Source organism: Lacerta agilis, chromosome 5 (genome assembly GCF_009819535.1).
Source record: "Lacerta agilis isolate rLacAgi1 chromosome 5, rLacAgi1.pri, whole genome shotgun sequence".
NCBI classification, from domain to species: domain Eukaryota; kingdom Metazoa; phylum Chordata; class Lepidosauria; order Squamata; family Lacertidae; genus Lacerta; species Lacerta agilis.
Window position 1 is genome coordinate 63,822,097 of NC_046316.1, and position 27,261 is coordinate 63,849,357.

Below are 27,261 nucleotides of genomic sequence, written 5' to 3' on the forward strand. Positions count from 1 at the left end.
GTGGCTGTAACGTAGGGCCTGGCTATATACAATGGATTGTTTGGTATGTTTGGGATGGTAGCTAGAAGCATGTAGATATGTTTGTCGGTCAGTTGGTTTACCGTATAAGGTGGTGTCTATGTGTCCATCCTGTATTTTTATAGTAGTGTCCAAAAAGTGTATTTCTTGCATAGATTGGTTCATAGTTAGGTTGATGGTGGGGTGAAAGTCATTGAATGTCTTGTGGAAGGTGTCCAGGGTCTGTTGACCATGTGTCCAGATAATAAAAATATCATCAATGTAACGCAGGTACAAGAGAGGTTTGAGTGGGTAGGAGTTTAGGAAACGTTGTTCTAAATCTGCCATGAAGATGTTGGCATACTGTGGGGCCATGCGGGTGCCCATTGCTGTGCCGTTGATCTGAAGGAACAGGTCCTCACCAAATTTGAAGTTGTTGTGGGTAAGGACAAAATGACAGAGTTTCGTAGCAAAGTCTGCTGTGGTTTTATCTGAAATGGTGTTCCTTATAGCTTGTAAACCATCGTTGTGTGGGATGTTGGTATACAGAGATTCCACATCCATAGTGACTAGAATAGTATTGTTAGGAAGGTTATTCAAAGATTGTATTTTTCTCAGAAAATCTGTGGTGTCACGTACGTAGCTGGGAGCACTGATGGCATATGGTTTCAGAACAGAGTCCATATAACCGGAAACCCCCACTGTAATGGTGCCAATACCTGAGATGATGGGGCGTCCTGGATTTCCTGGTTTGTGTATTTTGGGTAGAAGATAGAAAGTTCCTGGTCGAGGTTCTGCTGGTGTGTTCATGAGGATCTGTTCTTGGATGTGTGGGGGTAGCTCCTTAACAATCTTGTTCAGTTCTTTTTTGTATTCTTCCGTGGGGTCTGAGTCCAATTTTATGTAAAAGGTGGTATTGGAAAGTTGTCTGTGAGCCTCCTGGATGTAATCAGTTTTGTTCATGATGACGACAGCTCCACCCTTGTCCGCCTCTTTAATTATAATGTCTGGGTTGTTCCTGAGATTATCTATGGCTCTCCTTTCAGCATGGTTTAGATTTTGTTGTAAGTGATGGTGTTTTCTGGTCACATCTGTTTGGATTCTGCGGCGGAAGCAATCGATGTACAGATCTAGTGTGGTATTGCGTCCATCAGGAGGGGTCCATGTGGAGTCCCTTTTAGTGTAACATTTTTTCGGTGGTGGTTGGTGGTCAATGTTCTGTTCATTAATGTGTTTGGAGGGTGGTGGATGTTCCCCAGTAGGTTGAGAGATGTTGTGTTGTGAAGATGTTGTTTGTTCTTTGTCTTGTTCTTGTGTATGTTGGAAGTACTCCTTCAGGCGTAAACGGCGGAAAAATGCTTCCAAGTCCCCATAGAACTGAATCATCTGTGGGGATTTGGCAGGGCAGAATGATAGTCCACGTGAAAGGATAGATTCCTCAGCTGGGCTGAGAGTTTGCTGTGAGAGATTGACGATATTGTTGATCTTCTTGTTTTGATTGGTAGCCTGTAGGTTGGAAAGGTTAGAAAGTTTTTTGTTTTTCTGTTTTTTCAGTAACTCCAGTTGAGAGTGATAAATGGTTTGCTTTTCCTTGTGGAACTCCTGCCAAGCTGGGTGGATCCTAATAGAGTTGTCCAGTACAGAGAGTTCCTCCTTTATTTTCTTCTGTTTGGAGTACAGAACGCCGATCAGATGTTTGAGCAGCTTCTTGGAGAGAGTGTGGCACAGTTTCTTGGAATGTTCAGTAGGATAAGTTGATTGCAGGGGGTTCTTAATTCTAAGACCCTTGGGTAGGATGTCCAGGTTTTTGCATTTGGTTAGAAAGGAGATGTCTGTCTGTATCTGTGCCAGTTTCTTTGTGAGATTTATGGACTTCCATTTCATGCGGCTCAATGTGGTGCCTTCCATAGTTCCAGTTACAGGTGGGTAGCCGTGTTGGTCTGCCATAGTCAAAACAAAATCGAAAATTCTTTCTAGTAGCACCTTAGAGACCAACTGAGTTTGTTCCTGGTATGAGCTTTCGTGTGCATGCACACTTCTTCAGATACACTGAAACAGAAGTCACCAGATCCTTAAATATAGTGGGGGAGTGGGGAGGGGTATTACTCAGAAGGGTGGTGGGAATGGGTGATAGGCTGATAAGTGTGGAAAACCTGTTGACGACTCTAAACGGCTGCAGTTAGTCTTGCAGGGAAATGCAAGGGGTGAGATGGCTAAAGATGGCTTTGTTATGTATAATGAGATAAGAATCCAATGTCTTTGTTCAAACCAGGTTTCTCCATGGTTTTAAGTTTGGTGATTAGTTGCAATTCAGCCACTTCTCTTTCCAGTCTATTTCTGAAATTTCTTTGTATTAAGACAGCTACTTTGAGATCTTTTATAGAATGTCCTGGGAGATTGAAGTGTTCTCCTACTGGTTTCTCTGTCTTGTGATTCCTGATATCAGATTTATGTCCATTTATCCTTTGGCGTAGGGTTTGGCCTGTTTGTCCAATATAGAGAGCTGAAGGGCACTGTTGGCATTTGATTGCATACACAATGTTGGAAGATGAGCAATTAAATAGTCCTGAGATGGTGTGTTTGATGTTGTTGGGACCAGTAATGGTGTTATCCGGGTTTATGTGGCAGCAATAAACCCGGATAACACCATTCTAACATACATTGTCTGAACTGCTGAGTAGGGCAGAGGAAAGAAGCATCTTTCAGAATTCTGACTTGTATTCTTCTCTCTTTGTAATGAGGTTGCTGAAGACATTTTTATAGATGATTCCCTGTGTTTGAGGCAGGCTAGACTTATGTCACTGGCACGAACCATGTACAGACAATGCTCCGTTGAAATATTGCCCTGAAGTAATGGAACTCACAACTACGTCTTCTGGGTTGGCTGGTGTTAAAATGAAATATGCTGGATCCTCTCTTTTGTTAAAAGCTGAGCAGGTGTGCCCCATGGCAGAAAACTGCATTGCTGTAGTACTGCAAATCTGTTGTGCCTGACTGGAAGGAGTTGCCCTTCCATTGTGCTTAGATTCAGCTCCATGACCTGCTTAATTTCTGCCTGTTGAACTTTGTAACCAAGAACTAGTCTCTGGGTATGTCTTTTGCTTCCTACCTCCCACACCTCCCCCCCCTTTTGTGTCATGTATTTTAGATTGTAAATTCACACCTGATCTTTGTTCAATGGATTGCAAGTTATTTCTGAACTTTGTAAGCCACTCTGGGAACCTTCTTCAGCACAACGGCAGAGTTAAAAGATCTTATATAGCTTCCACCCCCTGAATTTATTAGAAGAGCTTGTGAAACACCCATACAGATGTAAAGATGTCAGCTACAGAAAAATAGACGTTTTCTCTCTTTGCGTCTTTAGAAACACAAATGCTACAGTGCTAAAATACAATTTACAAGAAATATTATAAGTCCATTTATGAAGTGAGGGTGGAGGAAGGCATCCTTGCAAATCCAGTGCTGATAAGTGGGACTGCAGGCAACGTCTTGACAATTTTGCAGTAAAGTCATTGAAAGCATTGTGGTGAAAGGCTTACAAAAATAGTTCATAACTTCCAAAAAGAAAGGAAAGAAAAGAAAAACCTCAAACAAAGTCCAGACATAGAATGATAGAATCATAGAGTTGGAAAGGACCACAAGGGTCACTGAGTCCAACGCCCTGCAACGCAGGAATCTTTTGTCCACCATGGGGCTCAAACCCATGACCCTGAGTTTAAGAGTTTCATGCTCTATTGAATGAGTTACCAAAAAAAAAAAAAGATGATTATAACATCACAATCCCACACCACACAACGTTGGAAGTAAATCTTACGGAAATCAATGGGGCTGACTTACAAGTGAATTGTCTAGGATCACGTGATATGGGAGCTTGTTTTGATTCACTGTCAATAGTGATACTTAAAATGATAAAGTTCTTCGCATAACAGATGGCAAGGCAGAAACCAAATGCAGCAGGCAGTCCTTGTTTTAGATTTCCAGTGCCTATAAATAGACTCCAGTGCTTGCAAGAATCATCAGGTGGAACGAGGACTCTTTTCTTCATTCATTTCAACAAGAGGAAAGACCTGGATCTACATCCTTATTAAGTGTGCAAAACTGTCCCCAACACTGAAGGTCAGTGAGGAAGTCCCTTTGTGAACAGAGATAGGTTCTTTCATCAGTTCTTCACCACAGCTTTTGACTGGCACAGAAAGATTATTCCATAAAATGGATTACTCTCATATTATCACAATCAAGCTTACTTTCCTTTACACACATATTGTTTAGGATTGTCACCCTGAGAAGTGGGTAACTTAGGGCTCTACCACACATCTACCTGCCCTGCTGCTTTCCCCCAGGAAAACCCACTGCTTACAGCTGAACTGGAGCACATGTCAGTCGGGTTTTCTCTGAATTGGCATTTGCCCTGGTTTAGTGCTAAATAGCGGCTTTTTTGAGGGAAAGGGGGGGGAGCAAATGCAATACTGTTCGGACCCATGCCTAAAAACCATAGGAAAAGTGGAAACCCATGATTTCTAGGCACAGGATAAGGGGAAGTGAGGACAAGCCCCATATTACCATCAGTCATTAAGAGGGCTGACGACAGAACAATATCGCTTAAGAGGCTGCAGCAAATCCCCTTCATTCCTTTGTTCAGTCTCATCCGTGTATATATTGTATTGCTTAATATAGGAAATAACAGAATCTGGAATGAGGTATTTCACACTTTGCCCTTTGCGCAAGGCATGCCTTACGTTTGTGGCACTGATTTCATTTTGAACCCACTCTCTAACCAAGTGGATATTGTGCTGGTACCTGTTTAAAAGTGCTGACTGAGAGATAAACTGAGAAGGATAGCTGCCAACGCGGCTAATACAAACCAACCCAAATTTCCCCACTATTTCTAAAATGTGTTCTTCCTTCCAGAGGTTAGGTGTTTGAAACGTCTTCAGAACATCAGCTCCGCACAGAAGTTTTAACTCGGGGACAACTGCAAGAACATAATATCATTTGCATTATTGTCTTTTGCTGAAACATCCCCTTTAGATGAACATTTATACTTGTAGTAGTTTATATGAACACACACACTTAAAATTCAACCAGCAGCCCGCTATAATCTACTGAAGCTAAGGCTGCTTACACAATAAACCTTTAAAGCACATTATTTCCTCCAAAGAATCCTGGGCACTGTAGTTTGCCTCTCACAGAGTTATAATTCCCAGCAACTCTTAAGAAACCGCAGTGCCCAGGATTCTTTGAAAGAATGTGCTTTAATGGTGTAGTGTGCATTTGTAAAATCCTCCATAAAGTGTACTATTTCAAATGGCAAATGGACATCATATGCCTTTGCCCACACGGACCCACCTGTTCCTGCAGTCATCCTCAGAACCCCTCCTGCTAGTGCACACATTCATCCAGCAACAACCAAGAACAAAGCCTTCTCTGCTGTGCCACCAACACTTGGGAGCAGCCTCCCCACTGAAATAAGGCATACTCCAACACTGTTACACTTCTGAGGCATGTTAGAAACACCTTTCTTTTCTAGCTTCTTCACTGCCTTGTCTATCATTTTTTTTTTTTTTTGGTGTGTGCTTCTAACACATTCTGTCTCCTTTCATCTTCTTCATAAAGTAAATAAATGCAGTCTTTTCAGGATCTTTCTTCAGATAAGCTTCTACAAGAACTTAATAATAATTGCTGCCCTGGCTGACTCTTTTCTCACTCCAGCAATATCCTTCTTTAAAGGATATGAATGCAGTTCTCCAGAAAACCAGTGAAACTTTAAGCCCACTTATTATACATCTTAAATTGCTTTTCAAATAAGCATATGCACACTAAGGAATATCTCTACAATAGCAAAATACAGATTACTAATTATTACTATTAATAATTTTATTTTGAAATTTTGGAGCAAGCATTTTGTTCAAGTTTAAGGACTGATCCACAGAAGCAGCTACAAATATGGATAGGCCCAATTTGGAATGCAAGAAGTAACAGATTCTTTGGGTTTCCAACAGAAGTTTCCATGTAGCGATGCATAACCATCTCTGAGCTCATGCTGAAAGTGGTCAATAATTTATCAGTTTTGGAAATGAACACATTAAGACCTGAAGGACACTGGCTCTACCACCTTCCCATGCCCAAAGAGGTGCAGATACCTTTGGGCAGGGCAGACACAGAGGTGGCTGCTTCAGGAGCTCCAGTAGGAAAAAAATGATGTTATGCGCACCACTCCCACTGGGTTGCACAATCCTTCCCATTTGCAAGCACCCTTGATTAAATTCTTTGAAAGAATGGGAAACTCACAGTTTCCAGCAAATATTCAGAGGTATATTCATGCAAATATGCATTCGTTCATTCACTATCTCACTCATTGCAACACACAGTTACACACAGGACTCAGCTTTACAGCTGCAAATAAAACATTTTAAATGTGTTGTAAAGTGCAATATACAAATGTGACACTAGATGGCGACAGTGAGGTATGCCAAATTCAATAAATTTATCAAAACGTTTTTTAGAAGGCATTTCACAGCATTTTTTTTATATGTGTGTAGAATCCACCAGTTTCCTTCTCTTGTGTTGATACTTTAGTTATGACAAACCATCATTTCGTCAGTGATTGTACAGAGAAAAAGATTGTGGTTCCCATATACATATGTGGGCAGCCAACTTCCCCACCCACACATATAGTGTGCCTTGTAGCCTTACAGGGGCAATGTACCCCCCCCCCCAAAAAAAGGCTGCCCCCTGTTCCATGGGAATTGCAAGTGGGAAAGGAACTGTTGCACTTAGGTCCTCCTTGTGAGATGATAGACATAGATAAATGATGATAGATAGATAGATAGATAGATAGATAGATAGATAGATAGATAGATAGGTAGATAGATGATAGGGTGAAGGATAGGTGTGTGTTTGGAAAAATCCAAACTATAAAGCATATTCTGAGGCTTTGGGTAGAGATTTATCTAGCAGGTTCCCTCTGAATAAAGATACAACCAACATCAAATGCCAACATGGTCAAGCAACATACAACAGACTATCATCCATCATTCCCGACATTAAAAAGTCTATTTTTTAAAAAATTGTGAGAACAGCGTAAGGCTCTCTCTTCAGAAAGGCATAAAATCTTGAAACCAGAATTGAACAACTAAATGGCTTTTTAAAGAAGGTTGCTGATAGAATCAAGTCTAGAGGGACGAAAAACAGGAATATATTTTCCTTGGACTTTTGAGGGCTACTGTTAAATAATGATCTTGCAGTTTCACAACTGATAATGGTTTTTCTAAACTGAGATTCCAGTAAGAGTGATTCAGTTTCTGTTGCATACCTGAACCTTTTTTCTTTTTGGTAAGCTTCTGAATGGAATATATGAATCAATACTGGTAGCAAAAAAGTTATTATAATACTCCATAATACCCTGCCAGAAAGGAAAACCGAGTTAGCTAAAGGAGAAACTGCCATCAGCACAAAGAAAGCAGCTAGCTTTAACAGCCTGCAAGATCTCATTAAGAGACAAAACTCTCAAACCAAAACAGGTAGGAAACCAACCAGGTTATCTACCCAAGTTCAATTTGAAATGAAATGAAGATCAAGGATCTCTTATAAAAAGGAAAAGACCACTCTGTATGTGATGCTAAACTCAGTGACCCTTATCAGAGATGTGAAGACCTACTAAAAATAAGTTACACAGAAGCAGAAAGCGTTTTAAACTGATAGCAGCCCTTGTAAATATCTCAGAGGACCTTTCAAAAGGAAATAGCAAATAACTGAGATGTTCTCAAAAATGGCAGACTGCTGTTATACTAGCAAGAAAGTAGAGATGTCAGAGAAGCCAGGCTCATTGAGAACTCATTAAAGTCCATCTCAAAGGAGATGCAAGCTTCACAAGGGTCTGAGTTCTTCTCCAGCTCAGACTGAAATCCAAGCTGGAGAAGAATTATCATATTTCCTGGTTGACAAATGTTTTGCAGTCACAAGAGTGTTCTCTCTTAGCTGAAGAAAGCTTCGGTACGCTACAGATCATCCAACCCACTCCCTGGAAACTCCTTTAAGGAGTCCTGAAGGATGGGGGTTTTTTTTGCCAGCCAGACATTGCACAACCTGCTGGATGTTGTCCTTTCAATGTACACTGCAGGAGTAAAAACTAAGGCGTGGAAGCTTATTTCCCATGAGTGCTCCATCTGCACCCTATTTACCCTGCAGTCTCTTTCCTTCCCCCTATTTAATGTAATGGTGTGACATTGAATAGAGGGTGATTTAAGGAGAGAAAATGGGGATTGTTTTTTCTTTGCTGCAAAATTAGTATTGTTATTGTTAGTATTGGTCAGAATAGACCCAATGAAGTTGATGGAGGCTAACTTAGGTGCAGGTGTAGGACCTTGCTGAATGCAAGCCTAAGAATAAAAAATGATCCGAGATCTTCAAAAAAAAATATTATTCAGCTAAATCTCTGCATGCTTGGCGCAGCTTGCCTTTCTCTACAAAAAGCTCTTCCTTAAGGGTTTTTTTGGTATTTTTTAGTGTAGAAAATATAATTTAGAAATAGATAAGTAAAAGGGGTGTTGCATATGCTGGGTTGGATCCAGGGCTCCCTCCATTTGTGGAAGGGACTTCCTTATGTTAGAGGAACGTCAGCATAATTCATGGTTGTGGAATAACCTCCTCTCCAAGGTGAGTCTTGCACCAACATTGTAGGCATTTTGACAACTGGTCAAAGTATTTGGTTGAGTGGATGCCTTCCATTATTCTGCATTGCTTTTCTGTACTCCTGATAACTTTGCTGTTGGTTAGTTTTGTGGTTTTATTTTACGATTTTAATGATACTGATTAATGATTATTTTATGATTTTAATGGTACTGGGACTATTTGGAGAAGGGCAGTCTGCAAATACAAATCATCCATGGGACAACTGGGATAACAATAGTTACTAACACATTGTGCAAGGTACATATGGAAATTTTTAGCATCAGGCAAGCCTGTCAACAGCATGGGAAGGATTAAACCTAGCTTGGGAGAGATAAGCTAAAATCATTCACTGCTTGCAGGTGGTTGAAGAACATCTGTTGGGGTCTTGACTATGCATTACTAAATAGGAATTAAAAGCTCATTTAGGAGTACATGCAGGGAAGAGCGAGCACAACTTGGGAGGAAGAGAAAAGGGCTAGAAAGGGAGCTAATCAGGAATTAAAACAAAAAAGCATAGTTGTGGTTTTAAATCGAAATTTCTTCATTACTGGAATCCATAGCCTTTTCCAGGTCTTCAGGGAAAGTAGGTCATGACACAACCTACGCACATTCATTAGTGTACTGCTGCACAGGCTTTCAAACCACATTTGAGACGTTTTCTTTCATTTGTTTGTGAAACATGAATGCACATGGTGATGCAATGGCACTGCTGTGTGGCAGGCTGTACCTCTGCACACTGACATGTACAACTAAACACACAGAAATCTATTTCCCTCTGATTGCAAATCCTGTAAAGTTGTCAGCTGCTTGGAGAGAGCCTCCCACATGTAGAGCTGTATGTGCAATGGATGCAAGGGCAATCTTGACACATGCTAACGAACCACAGGTAGTTGGTAGGGCAGAACCAGCCACCATACCACCAATTCCTGTGTCCACAACTGGGAAGCTGCATCAGATACATCTCCGACAGCATTAGTTTCCCGACTTTTGACCCCTGGCTCCAGCCACAAGCATAAATAAATGCACTATTTTCCTACTTAGGCATGGGTATTAATCTGATAAAGGTGCAAGGCATTATCATGTACACAAGGAACACTTACCAAAAGCATTAACAAACCTGTGAGTGATGAAGAAAACGATGCTCCGGCAGCCTTTTCTATGGGCCAATTGTTTTCTCCGGGCAGTTCCTTGATATGGTGTGATTTAAGCAGTTCTTTGTAATGGTGCCTGTGTTAAAATAAAAGGCTCTGTGTAAGGTAATCCTCTCAGAGATACACAAAGCGATTATCTTGCACTTTCAGTTTCTAAAACTCAATCGGCTTTTGTGTACTTCAGGGCTTAATTAGATGGCTGGAGAACTTGCCATATTAAATTCTGTGCATTGCAAGATTTGTGTCAATGGCGGCTCACATTCTTGTCCTAACTTGAACATCTTCGATTGACCATTATTTCTTTTTAATGTTGCTTTTACTCCTCTAGGAGATATAACGCATGTAAAATGGTATCTTTTGTTGGACTTCAGCTTTATAACACACAATAAAATGTAATAAAGATTTCAGGCATTTACAGAATAAGCTGCAAAATGGTCACATAAAAAAATCGCTCCAATTTCAAAAAGAGGAAAACAACAAAAAAGGTCATTGACTAGGCTCAAAGTTCTTCTTTGAGAATGTCCTATAGAATGTTTTAGTTTTTATTCTTTTAAATGGGAGACACCAACAACATAACAAGAACTGCTTAGTTAGATCCACAGTTGTTTGGATCCAGGCTGGAAATGAAACCAGGAAGAGCTTTCTAAAAGGTGAGAACATAGAAATATGGAAGGGAACAAACGGAGTAACTCAGCACAGCAAAGTTTTGTCAGGAGACAGGTAAAGCAGATGCCGTGCTCAGGGGCATGAGGCAAAGGTGGCCTGAAGCCAACAGTGACATCAAAGCTTCTTAGTTGCCCAGACCAGTGACAAGCCTGACCCAGATCCGATCTACAAGGATCAAAGTGTCTCCCATGTGGCCTATTTGCGTCAAGAGGTTTCCTTGCTGATGTGACTGGTCTCCTTTGGGGAAGGTTGGATTGGGACATGCTGAATCGTCTCCTCACATTTACCAGTTGATACCAGTTCAAGACCCACCATGGAGTTGAATACTGAAAAATTCAAACACAAGCCTGCAGCTAGATTCCAGGAGCAGCTTTCTTCCACAATCAGAACCTATACTATTCAGTGTTGGTTTGTTTGCTCTAAACTGAACCCACTACTCTACAGGCATCCAATTGTAAGGAATGTAAAGTGATCGCAATGAATATGGTTGCCAAAACTGGTAAACAACTGTAGAGCTACACTCTAAGCAAGCTGCAAGCAATGAGCAAAACTTATTCAGAGGCCTACAAAGGTTAAGAACAAGCTCAATTCACCTCCATATGAACTTCCTCACACCTGAATAAGCAGCAGTGTTGTAGCTGTTTAAAATGTTAAAGACAGGAAGAAGGATTTCCCTCCTCTTGCATTCCTCTACTGGGAGATGTGCCAAAGCTTGACACCTTAAGGCTGCAATCCTATCTATATCTACACTCTCCTGGGAGTAAGTCCTACTAAGCTTGTAGATGGGGGAACTATTTCCAAGTAAACATGTATAGGGCTGTGCTGTAAGTTAGTTAGATACATCACAACTAATGTTGATTTGTTTTAACTGATGTTAATGTTGTATTTTTAAATTGTTGATATCCACTCTGGCACCTTATGGTGAAAGCAAATAAGAAATCCCAAGAAACAAACAAACAACAACAACAACAACAACACAGTGTTAATTAAGAATAAGAAAAAAGCACCAGCTTTGGAGATGCAGTTTGCCAGTTGTAATTCTCAGAGTTTGATTCAGCTAGATATACGATCAGTGTCAGGAGTGCTGCATAGGAAGAGTCCAGCCAAGCCAAGATACAATATGAGCTGAGGATTACAGAAAGCACCAACCTATGTGACAAATATACATTCATTTTGTACAGAGATTTCTTACTACAGTTTGATTATATTTTGCACTTTTGGCAAGCAGTATGTCAATCTACTCATATTGCTTAGCTTTTAAAGCATAAAGAACATACTTGCAAACTTGAATAGAAGGTGTTTTTTTCTTTTCTCCTGACAATTCTCAACACCTCTTCCCGAAGTCTGGTGTTGATGCTTTCCAGATGCAGCATCACTAGACATTTTACTTATTTATAGAAGTCCTCAAAGATTAAGCAAAGCAGCTTGTGACAACTGCCTAGCAGAATCTGTTAAGCATTAATTGAATATTGTAATTTTACAGGACAAGGAAGAAGGCATGCATGAACTCTCAAATCGGGAAATGCAGGAGAAATGGGAAGAGAGTTGGATCAAAAGATAATTAAGCAACATTTCTTTTCCTGTATGTTTTGTAGAATCAACAGCAATTCCTCCTTGTCAAGACTGAGGAAGGAGCAGGCCCGTCTTAGAGGGATCTGCCGCCCTGGCGCAGCGATCCCTCGGCGCCCCCAGCCTGCCGCCTCTCCGCCCGCCTCCCTCCCGCGCTGGCCGCCCCTCGGGAGGGGGGTGGGCGAGCGGGGGATGAGAGGCGTGGCATTGGAGCGGGCGCCCGCGCTCCGGCGGATGAGGGGCGGGCGGACGGGCGCTCGCACACCGGCGGGAGGGCGGGCTGCAAGCCGGCGGGGGGGCGGGCTGCAAGCCGGTCGCCCTCGCCTCCCAGAGCCCCAGCTGGAGTGCTGGAAGGCCGCGCAAAGCCCCGCGCCGCTTCAGCACTCCAGCTGGGGCTCCGGGAGGCGAGGGCGGGCGGCTTACAGCCCGCCCGCCCGCCGGCGCGCGAGTGCCTGCCTGCCCATGGGGGCGGGGGCGGGTTGGGGGGGGAGCCCGGTATGCCGGCGGGCTCACGGGGGCACCCCTGGGGTGCCCTGCGCCCTGGCGCGCCGCGCCACCGGCCTCTATGCATGAGACGGCTCTGGGAAGGAGCATTAACAACAACAACAACAACAATAATAATAATAAACAAAATTTAATTTAGATTCCAGCACTGCAGGGGGCTGGATTAGATGACCCTTGTGGTGCTTTCCAACTCTACAATTCTATGATAAAGCAAGATGCAATGACATTATTGGAGAACTAGGATGTGATTTGTGACAGACATGACAGACATGTCAAGGCATGGAGACAGGAACAAGAGTATGTGCCTGTGTAGAGAAAAATTAAGTGGGAATAACAGAATAGTCCTTGCACTGTAAACTAGCATAAGGATCAGTACAATAGAATGGTAAGCATGTTTTCAGTGCCTTCAGAAGCAAAAAGTACAAGCGCCTAAAAGAAGGACTGTGCCTCCTAGCTCCATGGGAGAAAAAAAGTAGAGAGACCTCTGAAATGAACTCTGGGAAAGAGAATTTTGGATTCTTTGGTGAATCAGTTCTGCAGGACTATGACAAGAATACCCCAAAACTACAGAATGAGAAAATATCGAAGTGACATTTGTTGCAATGAAGTACAACGTACCCAAGACTACCAAAATTAAGCCTACAGAAGCCAGACATTAGCATACAACAAGGTTCACTATTTTAATCTGATGCATATCAAAAGATGTCAGATGACTGAAGCAAGCAAGCCAAAACTCAAGAAAGCACCCAGATTTTCGGGGGGCGAGGACAGAGGGAAGGAACTCCAGGATCCCCAGCTGAGTTAACCTGCAGAAAAAAACCTTCCTTGTCTCACAAGTGAAAGACCGACAGACATTTGATCTGCATAGGTGTTTTATTGAAATGTAAGACAAAAACACTGAAGCATACAAAGGATACAGGCCTTCCTGTGATCAAATGAGCTTTGACACAGCCCTCCAGTTTTCTGCCTGCCATGCCACAGCAATGAAAAATGCATTCAGACACCCATTCTAAGCCATCTTTGTTAATGATGACAATGCCAGACAAAGTTTTCCTTATATGAAGCAAAAACAAAAAAACAAACCCAAGGTGGGTATTCTAAGGACTTCAGATTGTTCAACATACAGCCTTAGAAAGCACAAGAGACTTGGCATGAGGAGCAGAATATAAATTTAATCACAGGAAAGCGAACAGCATCTGTCTGGAAGGAGGAAAAAAAATACTACAAGGATATTTGGATGAAGCAGACATCAGGAAGTCATGGCTGTAAATGAACCTCAGACAACGAAACAGAAAGCTGGGAGGTACCATTTAATCACCATTTATCTCACAGGTGCAGATCCCTTCATATGTTAGTAGAGGGGTTCACACAGAGAAAGGGACAACGGTTTTGTGCAGTTGGCCCTGCTTCCAACATCAGTTTACCCCAGACCCATCCCCAACATCCTAGGCATGGATGGGTATAGCTGGGCAAGCTGAGTACATAGTTCTTCTCTACACACAAAGGCTTCCCTAGGAACTGAAGTCTGCACCATCAGGACCTCCGGGATGCCCATATATGCCTAAAGGGCAAGGTCTATGTGCATAGGCTTCCCCAGTTCAGATGCTTATGAGTTTTACAACCTGTTGTAGATTGGGAGGGGAAAACTCTCTTTAGAGGAGGTACATTGACAATGTATTCCTATGCACAGGGGGATGTTTACTCCCAGGTTAAGTGTGAGTACGCTCCACTAAACAGAATGGCAATTCTGGAATAAACATACAGAGAACTGATATGTAACACACACTCTAATAAAAGTGATTGGTAGAAACATCTATACAGCCTTCCTGTTGGAAAGGAACACTGCATTACGAGGAGGGTAACTGGACTCACCTTTGAAGTCCACCCATTTGGTTAAACAGTGTTAGTTTTCAAACACCAAGGGATATTTTCACTCAATGTTTACAGTGGCTTAGATCAGGCATGTCCAAAGTCTGTTTTGGGGGCCTAATCCAGCCCGCTGGTCAGTTTAATCTGGCCCCTGTGGCAGTTTATTTCCTGGGGTAAAATCCTTTAAAAAAAAACCTCAACCACTTCAACCCTAAATAAACTCAACAACTTCAATCTTAAAAAAAGGTCAACAACTTTGGTTGGCCCTCACGGCCCTTCACTACATCAAATCTGGCCCTCGTTGAAAAAAGTTTAGACACCACTGGCTTAAATAAAAGTTACCTAGTACATGTGATTAGTTGCTGCCCACTAACATGTTTGATGCAAAAGAAGAGCTTCTACAAAAAATAATAACCTAAGTTTATTTCGACAGGTATGACTCAAAGATTATGAGAAAATATTTCTCCCCTACCTACTCTGAGCTACAGGCCCAATTTGTTGGCTTTGAAGAACATATATGTTTAGCTAGCAATAATCTAAAATAGCAAAATATTTATTTAGCTTTTCCTGTAATGCCATGATTGGAACTGTATACAGTGATTAGAGTATTCTTCACTCAGGTAGGTTATTGTTGTAATGAAATACACATAACAAGATAACACAGGCTCCAGACGTTCCATTTAACCCTCTGCACTGTGTATGTGTGTGTGAAACCATCCAGTGGCCTGGTGGGCTTCAGTACCCCTTTAAAAGCTCTTGGCTCCTTCCCTGGGAGATCAGCCACTTCTTCATTGTAAAGCAGCCTGCCAGCTTTACATTTCCCGTAGTCCTTCTCAAGACATTTTTGGTACAATGAAAGCCCAGATTTGTAAAAATGTAGCATAAGACCCCACTCACTTTTTTTCCTTAGCTCATTCTGCCCTTGGCGTATAATTTCATAGTGCTGCCAAAAGATTCCTAAAATACAGCTTATCTGAGATACCCCATGATTCTTTTGATCATCCAATGCAGAAGCAACACACATCATCATTACCTGAGAACCACTACAGTCTCACTCCATTGCCTTTGCTCACTCTCCCAAGGGTCCACTCTGATCCAGTCGGAGGTCTCCAGTGCAAGTTGAGCCATGGCTACGCGATGCTTTGCTGCTGCCAAACCTTGCTTTCCATAGTCATCATTAACTGGTGAAATTATACCTCCAATCACTCGGTACTTTCCTTGGCACAGGGAGAAAACAGAAGGGGGGGGGGACACAGTCCTTGTATATCTGTTTTGTAATGGTGATAAATGAGGAAATGAAAATTATGTAAACAATAAAAAGCATTGTTCCCTCTCCTTGGCGATTAAACTGTTCTAAGTTACATTACTGAAGCGTCAACTCCATTAGATAGTACTAAAAGGAAAAGTGGATGTGTGTAAAACCTTCTGCAAATAGAAACATTTTTCATTTATAATGCATAGGATTAGACAGACTGAAGATAAGGCTAATGAATTTTTAGTTCTAGCAACTGTACCAGAACAATTTCAAGATAGCGCAGTTGATGAATGTTTTAATTGACCAGTGTTTATTTCTTAGTATCTGATGCATACTAGCTAACAAGATTATCATGCCTTATCCACATGCTGAAGAAATAATGCCTTGTTTCTGTAGACGTTTTCTGCCACTCTGCTTAATAGTGCACAGCAAAGCAAATCAGGATAGTCAAGGGAGAAAATGGTTAATAAGAAAGGTTTTTCAGACCAAGACCAGAATGCTATGAAAGAAAGAAAAAAGACATCTTTAATTGGGCTTATCTGCGACAAAGATCTCCATCCATATGATTGACCACGTTAATTAAAATGGAAACAGAAGCCCTTATTCTTCAACAGTGCAATCAAATCTTTGATGTAATAAGATTTTCAAGGCAGGCCCTTAATGTCCTCAATTGAGGTTGGGGAAAGTCAATATGCTGTTTTCCTAAAAGTTATCAAATTTATCCAAGTATAAACAGCAAAGGAAGCCTGCAGGAAGACAAGCTTTCATCCATCTGTTTCCCAACACTCTGCGGTGGATGAAAATGTCTAGCTAAATAAACGATCACAAATATTTTCATGGATTAACTTTGGCAACAACATCAACCTACAACTAATCAAATATACAGCATTACTTATTGTGAACATGTGAAGCTGCATGACCTATCTAAGTTCAACCACTGGTCCATCTAGTGCAGCGTTGTCTGCTGACTGATAACAGCTCTTCAGATCTTGAGGGGTCCTTCATGAGATGCCGGGGACTCGGTCTGGGACCAAATTAATGCAAGATGTGCATATCACCACTCAGCCAACAGTACCTCCCCCATTGCCTTCTTTATGTGCTCCACAGTTCCATCACTGCAGTTCTACGCTTTATTGGTTTTTCTAGTTTGCACTTTCTTACAGCTATTGGATGGTACTCAGCAAAATAACTGCACCAGTCAAGGATTAGTGTTAGCACAACGGGGTTTGCCCCTTTCCTCCCCATGTGGTCCCCAGATCTGCTCTGGGTAGTTGGGAGAACAGCTGAAACAGATTTAGGGGGTACATCGGGGGAGGAGAGTAGGAGAACATTCTATTGTTCAAGAAGAAATATTTGCACTGTTGGAATCCACCTCAGTGCTACTGAACACAACCCATTATCATCTGACTTCCTTTCTAGCTGGAGCTGCACATTTTAGGCTAGAGCAGCCTATGAATTTTAAAGCTCCTCTTGCTATAATTTAACCAGCTGTAAATTTTGCCAGTATCCAGGAAAAGATCCCCCAAAAATATTATTGCCTAATGTGAGCCCTCACCCTATAATAAAGTAGCAAAATCCTTATCTATTTTCTTGGCATGAGTCAAATGATTGCTCTGACATTTTCCAAAATTTCAGGGTTACCAGATGCTTGGGAATGTTTTCTAGCATATTTTTGTAGAGGCTATGCACGAACTAGCCATGATAGATGATTTTTCTAATCTTCTTTTTAGTAGGTTCCAGTAATGGGCACTCTAGACTTTGCCAGAGTAATTTATAGCCTCACTTCAGATCTACACTTTAATAGAAAGTGCAAACCTTTCTATTAAAGTAAAAAACAAAACAAAACTGAAATGAGGTCATAAAGTGGCATCATGTTTATTGCTGACCAATTACTCCAGGTCATGCTCGCTACAATTAAAGTTAAGAAGTAGTTCCCCTACTTGTAGCCTGAGGTAGAAAAATAAAAGCACGCCTGACTTGTATGTTCATTCTGCAGCCATTCTAAATGTAAGGTTAGCTGTCTTGAATGTGAAAGAATGTGTAAAAAAATTAAAAGCTGCCTCTTCCAGACCAAGGGCTCATTCAAACATTCCTGCAGTAGCATCAACACCAGTTTTCAAAGTCCCCTCAATACCTTCTAAGAGGACATCTATAGCCAGGCGAAATCTTAGATCAGAGTTTATTCCTACCTACAGCATGAAAAACCCAACTAGAGTCATTGTGGTCGTAGAGATGTGAGGAAATCGCCCAGATTCCAAAGCAGACTCACATGATTCAATCTAGTCCACTCCTGAATGGGATTGGATCATGCATCCTCATCAGATCTGCAATCATGCAGAACCTTCCACAAGGCAATATGTGGACTGATGCAATGCCTGGTCTCTTTCATTTACATTTTTTTTTAAGCAATCTAGTTGGCTAGCGCGTGGTGCTCCTTGCCACCATGTGTTCTGTACTGAAATACTGCAAGTCTGCCTGAGACTTTAACATGGGAATAGGCATGCCACATCCAACTCCAAGCAATGGATCATCAAGAAGACTTGCAATATTTCAATATGGCGGTGCAGCTGTGCAAAACACTACACATGTGCATTCTGGTTAGTGACTGAAATAAACGGATTCATTCATACACATGAGCTGCTCTAGTCAACTGGACTCTCTTTTTTAAAGTTGTAAAAGAGCAGGGCTGCAGCACTCGGACCACGTCACAATAATTTTTATTTTTCATCACAAATGTTGCCTTTGTGCTTCCCTGTGGATTTTTAAGGATTTTCTCTTAAAAGACCACACAGAAATGCAATGTGCTTATTCCTGTTTTCATGTAAAACTCAGATGGACTGGCTTTCAATGGGTCTTTCCAACCCTACTTTATATTTTAAAGTCAACTAATCTAACTCACCCACCCCAAACTTATCCACTTATCCAAATTCTGCAACACAGTTTTCCTCAAAAAAAGTAGAATTAAAAAAAATAATTTTTATGGTGAGAAATGTACATTATAGAGGAAAATGCACTGAAAAGCATACAAAATATATACTAATGGAATGGAAAGCATACTAAATGTGTACAAAGTGTTTAAAATGTAAATACACATTTCTCATGCTTTTTTTGAATCCACAAAAAAACGAGAGGAGATCTATACAAACCTGGCATGGAAATGCAAATAGGTCAAACTGTCAATCCCTTGGCTGCATTTACACAGCAGTTTATTTTAATTTCCGCATTATATCTGAGCTTTCACATAACATAAAAGCCACTTCTGAATCTATAGCGGAATATAGCGTATGTTTAGCACTCATTTCCATATTATTTGCAAATAGGGTTCCCCTAATGAGCAATAGTACTATATCCCACTATAGTTTCAGAAGTGGCTTTTTCGTTGTATGAAAGTTCAGATATATACTGCAGAACTTAACAGGGGAATGTCATGAAAATGGAAGAAAGCGCCATCTGAATGCAGGCCTGCTGGTTTGTGGGTGGGGGTGATCAGACCATAGTTGAGGGCATGCTATGCAGGGAAGGATTTGCAAGCCTTGCCTGGGCAATCTGGTAACTGCCTGCATTCCCAGATGAGTCGCTGAGAGCAAGACAACAGCAAGTCATATCAGCTGTAAAGGATCCTTTTCGGTGACGCAGCCACACACTTGCATTTGGCCAGGGCAGCCAGTCTGCACCTATGAACCTGACCCTGCCTCTGCCTCTGTCACTTTACTGCTTTGGGGATACAGCGTAATGATCACATCATCTCCAGGAAAGCATTCGAAGAAGAGATATCATTCCTGTGGATTACAGCTGGTGCAGGGCCAGCAATGCAGTTATACTCTTTACTCTTCCTCTCCCTGCATATAAGAGCTGGATCATGTTTTATGCGCATAATGGATACAAAGATTGAAAACACTGAGGGTTTTAGATATAATTCCTATAGGTGTTTGCAGGAGGAGAGGGTAATATTTCTCACTATTATATGGCTCTGTTTGGTTATCAAAGCTACCCCAAGAATAGGAATGTAAAGTAACAATAAACTTATATATTTATTTTATGTCTTTCAGCACCTTCTAAGCTCTGAAGGTTTGAAAAAGGCACTGTTGCCACCTTAAATAGAATTATCACAGATTACACTCTAACCTTTTCTCCAGATTACATGGAAATACCTTATCATGCAGTATTTAATTTCCCCAAGTTTCATTCTGAAATGGAAAATCAAAGTTAAACTCATGCCAGCAACTGCTGTGACATTAATTAAATCTGACACTAACCTGGCACCTGGGATCAAGCATTTTATTCTTTCAGTTGCATAGCTGTTGGTTTAAATATGTTGCAAATCCCTGGCAAAAAGGTGGAGGGAAGGAGGTGTATTACATAGGATGCAGTCCCCTTGCTTTTATCAAGTATCTGGGATCCTCATATGCATTCAGCACCTGTTAATGAGGATTAAAGGGCAATTTCTCATACCGCTGCTATTATTATTATTATTATTATTATTATTATTATTATTATTATTATTATTATTATATCTTGCTGCTGGAAAGGACCTTACATTTGCTGGCAAGAAGTGGACAGATATCTGTTCCAAGTAGAAGTGACAGTCTTCAGGAAGAATACACAGCTGGACAGCTGGATATGCAATGGGATTTTGCAATGTACATCACATCACCTTGTGACTACTCCCGAAGAAGACAACACACAAATGAAGAAAGCCATTATGCTTGGGCCACAAGGACCATGCCCAAATGGCTTGTTCTGCACTAGGACAAAGATGGCCCCTTAGGATACATCCACATGGCCAGCCACTGGTCATTTTCGCCAGATGGCCATGGACCATTCATGCAGATACCCAGCCCATTGTGATTTACAGAAAACCAGGGCAATGAACCATTCTCTATGCAACTTTTCTGCATCCTGTGATCTTTTACTGTTGATACTCCAATTGAGTTACTACCTACCTCCTGCATGGAGCTTGTACCTCCTTCAAGGGAGACAACCTGCCTGCAGTTGGTCTATACAAAAGTCCTGTGCTACCCTTTCCTGTTTACTAACCTGTCCCATCTCCTTTATCATAGAAGCTTCTTAAAATAAGATTCTAACACTGAAAATGCTGTTGCAACTAACCCAAACACTCAATTTCTTTTAGCAGATATTTAAAGTTGATTATTACCCAATCCTAGTATCCTACATAATTTCCCTCCTTTTTTAAACATGACTACTCGTATCCTTTAAGGTTCCAGAACCTTATTAGTTAATTAGTGTTCAGCATTCTAATCTATTCTCAGTTGGTATGTGACCAGGAATATGTCAAACCAGAACATCCTTGTATTCAAGAAATGTTAATGATAACACTTAAACCTTCAAATTAGATTAAATGATCCTTAGAGAGACTCATAACTTGTGATCAGTGAAAATGGCACACAATGTTGCACAGTAATCTTTGGGTGAAATCCACCCAAGCGGAAGGTGGTCTTTTTGCCCCACAGTAAATGAAATGGATGAGTACTTTATTTTCTATCTAATATATTGACTGTACATAATTAAGTTAATGTAACACAACTGTTACATGGTCTACTATTCATTTGGAAAAGAAGAGCATAGTGGAACTTACTTGCTTATGCCATGGTGGTAATTAAGTAATACTGAACATCATCACAACACCTTCAGAGTCTCCATAGCTTCCTAGACCCAATACATTTCCTGGAACACCTATGGAAACTTTGGTCACCCACTTGTCTTCAGGGGCATTTTCTTTCTGATCCCTACAAATCAATGGAGAAATCTGGCTTTTTCTTTTTTTCGTCCCAGCAATAGTATCCATATGAGATGTCTTAAGACCACTTCCTTATATAGGAAGCATTAGTGTGAAACTGAACTTTTGGAGATGAGCAGCAACCCTACAATGGAAACAGCATATGGAATACAATGCCATGATCATCATACTTTGCAATAGACCATGTTTCAAAACAAAATTGAATGTGTAAGCCTATCCACCTCCTGCCAAGAGTGTGAAATAAGAGCAAACCTGCCTAGACACTGTGAATGGGAGGGACTGACTATAAAGTAAAACTAATAGTATTCAAAATTTATGAGCAGAAAGAGCATATGTGCTTCAAAAAAAAAAAAAACCTTTAAAAAACCCTGATCAAATTATGTGCCACTGTGAAACAAGTAGGCTGAAAGAGGAATTATGCTGGTATGTTTGCATAGGTGAGGTATGCATTCCTTCTGAAATAATGAGATTGTAGGGTTATGGGACTTTAAAAAATAGCATGCTGTCAGATCTGAGTGTTACAGCCTGATCTAAGACTTGCTGAGCCAGCTAATAAAGCTTCAGACCAACCACTGCTCAAGTGCAAACTATCCCTCAAGACAAACACACGTTCAAGTGGTGTGATTCAGGTACGACTGATGTGCAGGCATAAAGATTTACGAGTGAATATGTTTTGGTAAATAATGTTTGTTCCATTTGGTAAGAAACTGACCACAACTGCCTTTTTGCCAGCTTATTTTTGAGGTTTCCTCTGGTCCACACAAAGACAGATGAGGAAGAAATGAATTTATGAAGAGAGGCATACTCCACATGTTTCATGATAGAAGAAAAGAAAATAATGAGAAAATGACAGAGCAAGCTTCATATTATTATAATACAAGCCAGCAATATTACAGATTCTTGGTCTGAAATGGAATTTTAAACCATCAGCACCTTGTTCTTGGATTTATTAAAGCATATCTGCCGAACAGGTGGCAAAACCATGGGATGTGTTGATTTGACTGCTACACATGTTCATTTGCAAGTTCATTAGATTTATCAGAACAGTAAAAATTGCATATCCATTATTTTCAGTGAAGGAGTAGCAAGCAGCATGGGAGATCTAGCAGCTAATATTAGAGGGAAGAGCTGTAAGCTCAGTGGTAGAGCCCTTGCTTTGATGCAAAAGGTTCCAGGTTCAATCACGGGCATCTTCAGTTCAGGTTGGAAAAGGGATCCATCTTAAACCCTAGAGAATCTCTGCTAGTCATGTTTCGGCAATACTGAGTTAAATGGCACAATGCCTAATATGGTGTATGCGAGTATTGTAGCCTCCTAATGTTGGAGACCAAGTCCACTGCTGGTTTATATTTTTCTCATCTTCCTTTGGCTCTTTTCTCAATTCCTTCTAGTTCAGACCAAACGATCCATCTAGTCCAGCAGTTCGTTTCTAATAATTGCCTGCCAAATGTTAATATGGTATACATCTCCAATATTCATCTTAGCCAAGAAGTATCTGCTTATGGGTAGATAAGGATTATACAAAAGGTTCACCTAAGCCCACAATCTGATGCTTTTTTTTATATGCTGGCCTCCTGCCCCACTGGTGGCCAAAAATGAATAAATTCAAGAAAGCAGAGAAATAAAACCACACATGCTGTTATTATCTAACCCAGAGCACTAGGTGAGTGGTCTTGTATTTTTCATCTTCCCTCAGGCCTACATCTTACATTCCTTTCATTATGCAGACTGAAGCACTCTATAAAGAAGATTTCATTAAAGGTAAAATACATAGAAAAGATAGATCATTTCTGACCATCTTTAAACTGTAGGAAGCAATGGAAGATAATAAGAACACAGAGGAACATGAGCATCTGAGAGCATTAGCACTAACAGATTGCAAAAAAGATATTTGGCACCATCAGCACGGTACTAAAAGGCACTTGTAGAACAAGGAATTGAATCGCATTATGAGACGAAATATCTAGCCATGCATGACAAGGCATGAAAAGTTAAATAAGGTTTCACATGAGTACTAATAAAATACAAAGGGGTGCATTACTCTCATAGCTATTCACTGGTGTATAGTCACATCCATTGTATTTAGGAAGTGACTTCATAAAATTTGCCCACTGGTGTGAATAGAGAGAGAAATTCACTTAACATACACAGCCAAAGTTGCTTGGCAGGGATGAATAGGATGCTGTGCTTGGAATGGCAAAAATGAAAAAGAAAAGAAAGAGTTTGTGCTGAGACACCAACAAGTGTATAAAAAGTTGCCAAAGGAAACTCCTAAAGGGGTGGTCCCAATCCACAACACTACAAGTTCATATCTGCACAATTAGGGATTCAATAGGGTTCAACAGACTCAGTTGTACTGAGTGGAGGGGAAGGGACACACGGGAGTAGTAGAGACATACAGATTTCCCTTTCCCTCTAATGTCCCATCATTTTGGCTACTTGTATGCCTGTGCATGTGCAAGTTAAACAGGTGGTGCTGAACTGGTGCTGGAACACTGCTCTATTGATCCCTATAAAAACTTGCAATGTACGGGCATTGCGCTCACAGAATCTGTTTATCATACTTATTGTGTCCCTTATATTCATAGCTATATGTATGCTAAACTATGAAGAAATGGATTTCAAGAACTGGCTGGAATACTGTGAAAACGGGTTCACTGGATTTGATGCAGACCAAGTTAGTTGCACTAAGGCCAATTGAAATAATTGGGTAAAGTAAGGTATGCCTAACTTAAGCTGCAACAGTGTTAATGAGACTCAAGTACAACTAATGTGATCTGGATCCAGCGCATGGATTCTGACTTGATGACCAGAGCTCTTTTTGTTACAAAGAAGTGTCTTCATTTAGGGCAATTTAAGAACCTGTCTTGAGCAAAGAACAGTGTATGTTTGTACTGCCACGACACTGAAGAAAGTGATGTTGGCCTAAGCTCCACACAATGCACATTCCCACAAATGCCACAGTGCTATTACCAGGACCAGTTCCTGTGTGCTTTCAAATATGCAGGGTCAGAGGGCCACAGCCAAAGACTCCTGATCAACCAAGGGTCAAACTACATGTAACATTAATTGAATACACGAGCAATTAATGAGCACTTCTGCAGATTTGTTCACTATACAGTGGTACCTCGGGTTAAGAACTTAATTTGTTCTGGAGGTCCATTCTTAACCTGAAACTGTTCTTAACCTGAAGCACCACTTTAGCTAATGGGACCTCCCGTTGCCGCTGCGCCGCCAGAGCACAATTTCTGTTCTTATCCTGAAACAAAGTTCTTAACCTGAAGCGTTATTTCTGGGTTAGCAGAGTCTGTAACCTAAAGCATATGTAACCTGAGGTACCACTGTATAAATAGCAGCCTAGGGTATAAGCCTTGGGCCTCAGTACCAACGGTGTCACTGGAGGCTTCCCTAAAATGCTAATAGCTTCAGAAAGAGGATTTTTTTGTCAGGACTGTAAGAGGGAAAGTGTTAAAATGCTCCTCACCACCACACACAGGCTGGAGGTTGATCAGGCTTCCCTATGATGCCATTTACCTAAACAAAACACACATACTCATGTCTAGTTTGGTTCTAAATGTCCTTCATAAGGGCAGGGATGGCTTTCTGTTCCTCTTGTTTTGCTCAGCAACATTCATTTATTTTACAGCTGTCATTATTTCACCAGTTTTGCAGGCTAACTGTCTCCATTTCCCTTAAAACAACTTACCAGAAAGCTAAACTCAGACCTGTAGAAAACCATACGCCATTGATAGCCTATACAATTCAAACATTGAACAGAACATAATTGTTAGAGACTGCAGTTGTTAGAGATCCAATTACTATGGGTTGGATAACATGAAAAAATATAGAAAAATATAACTGCTTGGTCATATCTATGAAAATGTAACAGCAAGCAACTGTATAGCAGGGGAAAGTTTTGATATTTGTCAGTTCTAAGATTATACCTTAAATTCACCAAAGAAAAAACGGAAGCCAATTATTGTTAAAATTTGCTAACCTCTGTTTTCCTTCTCTCCGTTGGATGAAGTCTGTCAACTTTAACCACTTCACTCACTTTAGCAAGCCGTTCCTTCCCTGATGTTGAGGAAGTACCGCCCCAATTTTCTACTAAAATATCTTTGACTGCTACTAATAGATCCCTACCCATTTTTCTCTTTTGCATTGTAGCATCGCAAGGGTAAATTGGGCTAAATATCAATATTCACAGCTTGCCTTGTCACCGGTCATTGAAACTGTATTTGAGTTCTGGTTCTGTAACTTGCTCGTGCAAGTGTTATGATGCACTAATATTGCTCTGGTATTTTTGTTTCACCCGAGCATCGGAAATCTGCAATCTGCTAAATACTCCTGAACTGTTTCTTGATGCTTTCCAAGCATCCATGTCCAGCACTCCATCTGTCAATGATTCTGAGCCTTTAAATAAATAGCTACCTACTTATACGTACCTTGAGGCTTTTCTGGTGCCTGAATGAACATGAGTTAGATGATCCAGAGAGCTATCCTGGTCATTTGAATGAAACACCAAAGCTGCTGAAACACAGCTCTTTTGCAAGTTCTGTTTTGAAGAAGCAGTTGTACACCTTGGTGAATATGCCCCCTTTCCCCATTCCCCACCCCCCTAGTGTAAACTGTAAACCTTTAGACTAAATAGTAAGACTATCATACATACATAAAGTGTTTCTTTGCTCCTCAAGAAAAATGGGGCAAGGAGAGAAGGGGAGTAAGACCCCTTTAACCAAGTTTAAATCTGCAACTATTCTACTAAACAGCTGACATAACTTCACCGTTGTGGTGTGAAAATCCCATTTTATATCTCCATATTTTGAGCCTTATTTTAAGAGGTGATAAAGGTGCAAAAATTCTGTTCAGCATGCTGTAAAATATCCAAGTCTTGAACTTTAATTAACAGGAATAAAAATGTGTTGCAATGATGTGAAATGCTGCCAATTTTCCGAGATTCCAATGGTTCCACATTCCAACTCAGCACACTGACCTGTTTGATGAAGGTGATCTCTTGCTAGTTCAAAAAGACGCATATGCATGTTTGTTATGGGGTTAAAAGAGCCACAGGCAAGAAGGGTGAGGGGTGTCAGATGCTTCATCTAGGCAAGAATCTTCTGCAGCAACACACCCTAAAGGGGTGAGGGGAGAAATAGCAATTATATTAGCTCATACAGCTAACAGCCTTCTAAAAATTTTCTCAAAATGAACAATGAATCATCATTCTATTTTTAAAAAAGCAACTCACTGAAACATTAAAGCAGAATAACAATGAATGAATATCCTAATGTTGAAATCTACATCTTATTGAAATACAAATCAGAGCCCTGGGGAGGACTATACTATAGCTACATCAGATTTATTTAGTTTTGAAATGTATGCCTTCTCCCCCCACTATATTGTCCCATAGGATCTTCAGGGTGGATAAAATCACAAAGAAAATACAATGAAGTCAAAATATTGTGTGCAAATGTTTCAGAGTAATACTGCACACACACAGCTATGTTGGGTATCAGCACTTTTCCTATTATCATTGTCGTCTGCATTGATAGGACCTTCATCAATATGGAATGCTCTCCTTTTACCAGTGCTACATTTCTAGCTCATCATGTGATAAACAACAGCACCTATTTCCATTACAGCGTAACTACAATTATGCATTAAGGCTGCTTAGTTACTCCAAGAAAAAAGCTGCCATTTTTGCGCAGTGGCTGTTCCCCTGGGAGGATAGGAGCTTCAACAATTTGGGAGAATTTTCATCAGGACCACTGGGCTTGTTACATCCACACAAACCCTTCCAATGTGCAATGGTTTCTCCATCC

General features: G+C 40.8%; 1 protein-coding gene across 1 annotated transcript; it reads right to left on the minus strand.

Annotated features, from left to right (window-relative positions):
* Window positions 1-4,509: 4,509 nt before the first annotated feature.
* NMNAT3 (nicotinamide nucleotide adenylyltransferase 3) lies at window positions 4,510-26,571 on the minus strand. Its single transcript, XM_033150236.1, has 4 exons — window positions 26,433-26,571; window positions 15,460-15,643; window positions 9,785-9,894; window positions 4,510-4,969 (listed from the first exon to the last, which is right to left on the minus strand). The coding sequence occupies exons 1-4, from the start codon at window positions 26,539-26,541 to the stop codon at window positions 4,560-4,562; spliced, it is 813 nt and encodes a 270-aa protein (XP_033006127.1). The 5' UTR covers window positions 26,542-26,571; the 3' UTR covers window positions 4,510-4,559.
* Between the last annotated feature and the right edge of the window lie 690 nt (window positions 26,572-27,261).

Coding starts and splice junctions, on each gene's coding strand:
- NMNAT3 (XM_033150236.1), bottom strand. CDS start 26,541: ATGAAGCATCTGACACCCCTCACCCTTCTTGCCTGTGGCTCTTTTAAC. Junction 15,644..26,432: donor AGATCACCTTCATCAAACAG/GTCAGTGTGCTG, acceptor CCCTGTGCCAAG/GAAAGTACCGAGTGATTGGA. Junction 9,895..15,459: donor GAGACTGTAGTGGTTCTCAG/GTAATGATGATG, acceptor ATTTTAACACAG/GCACCATTACAAAGAACTGC.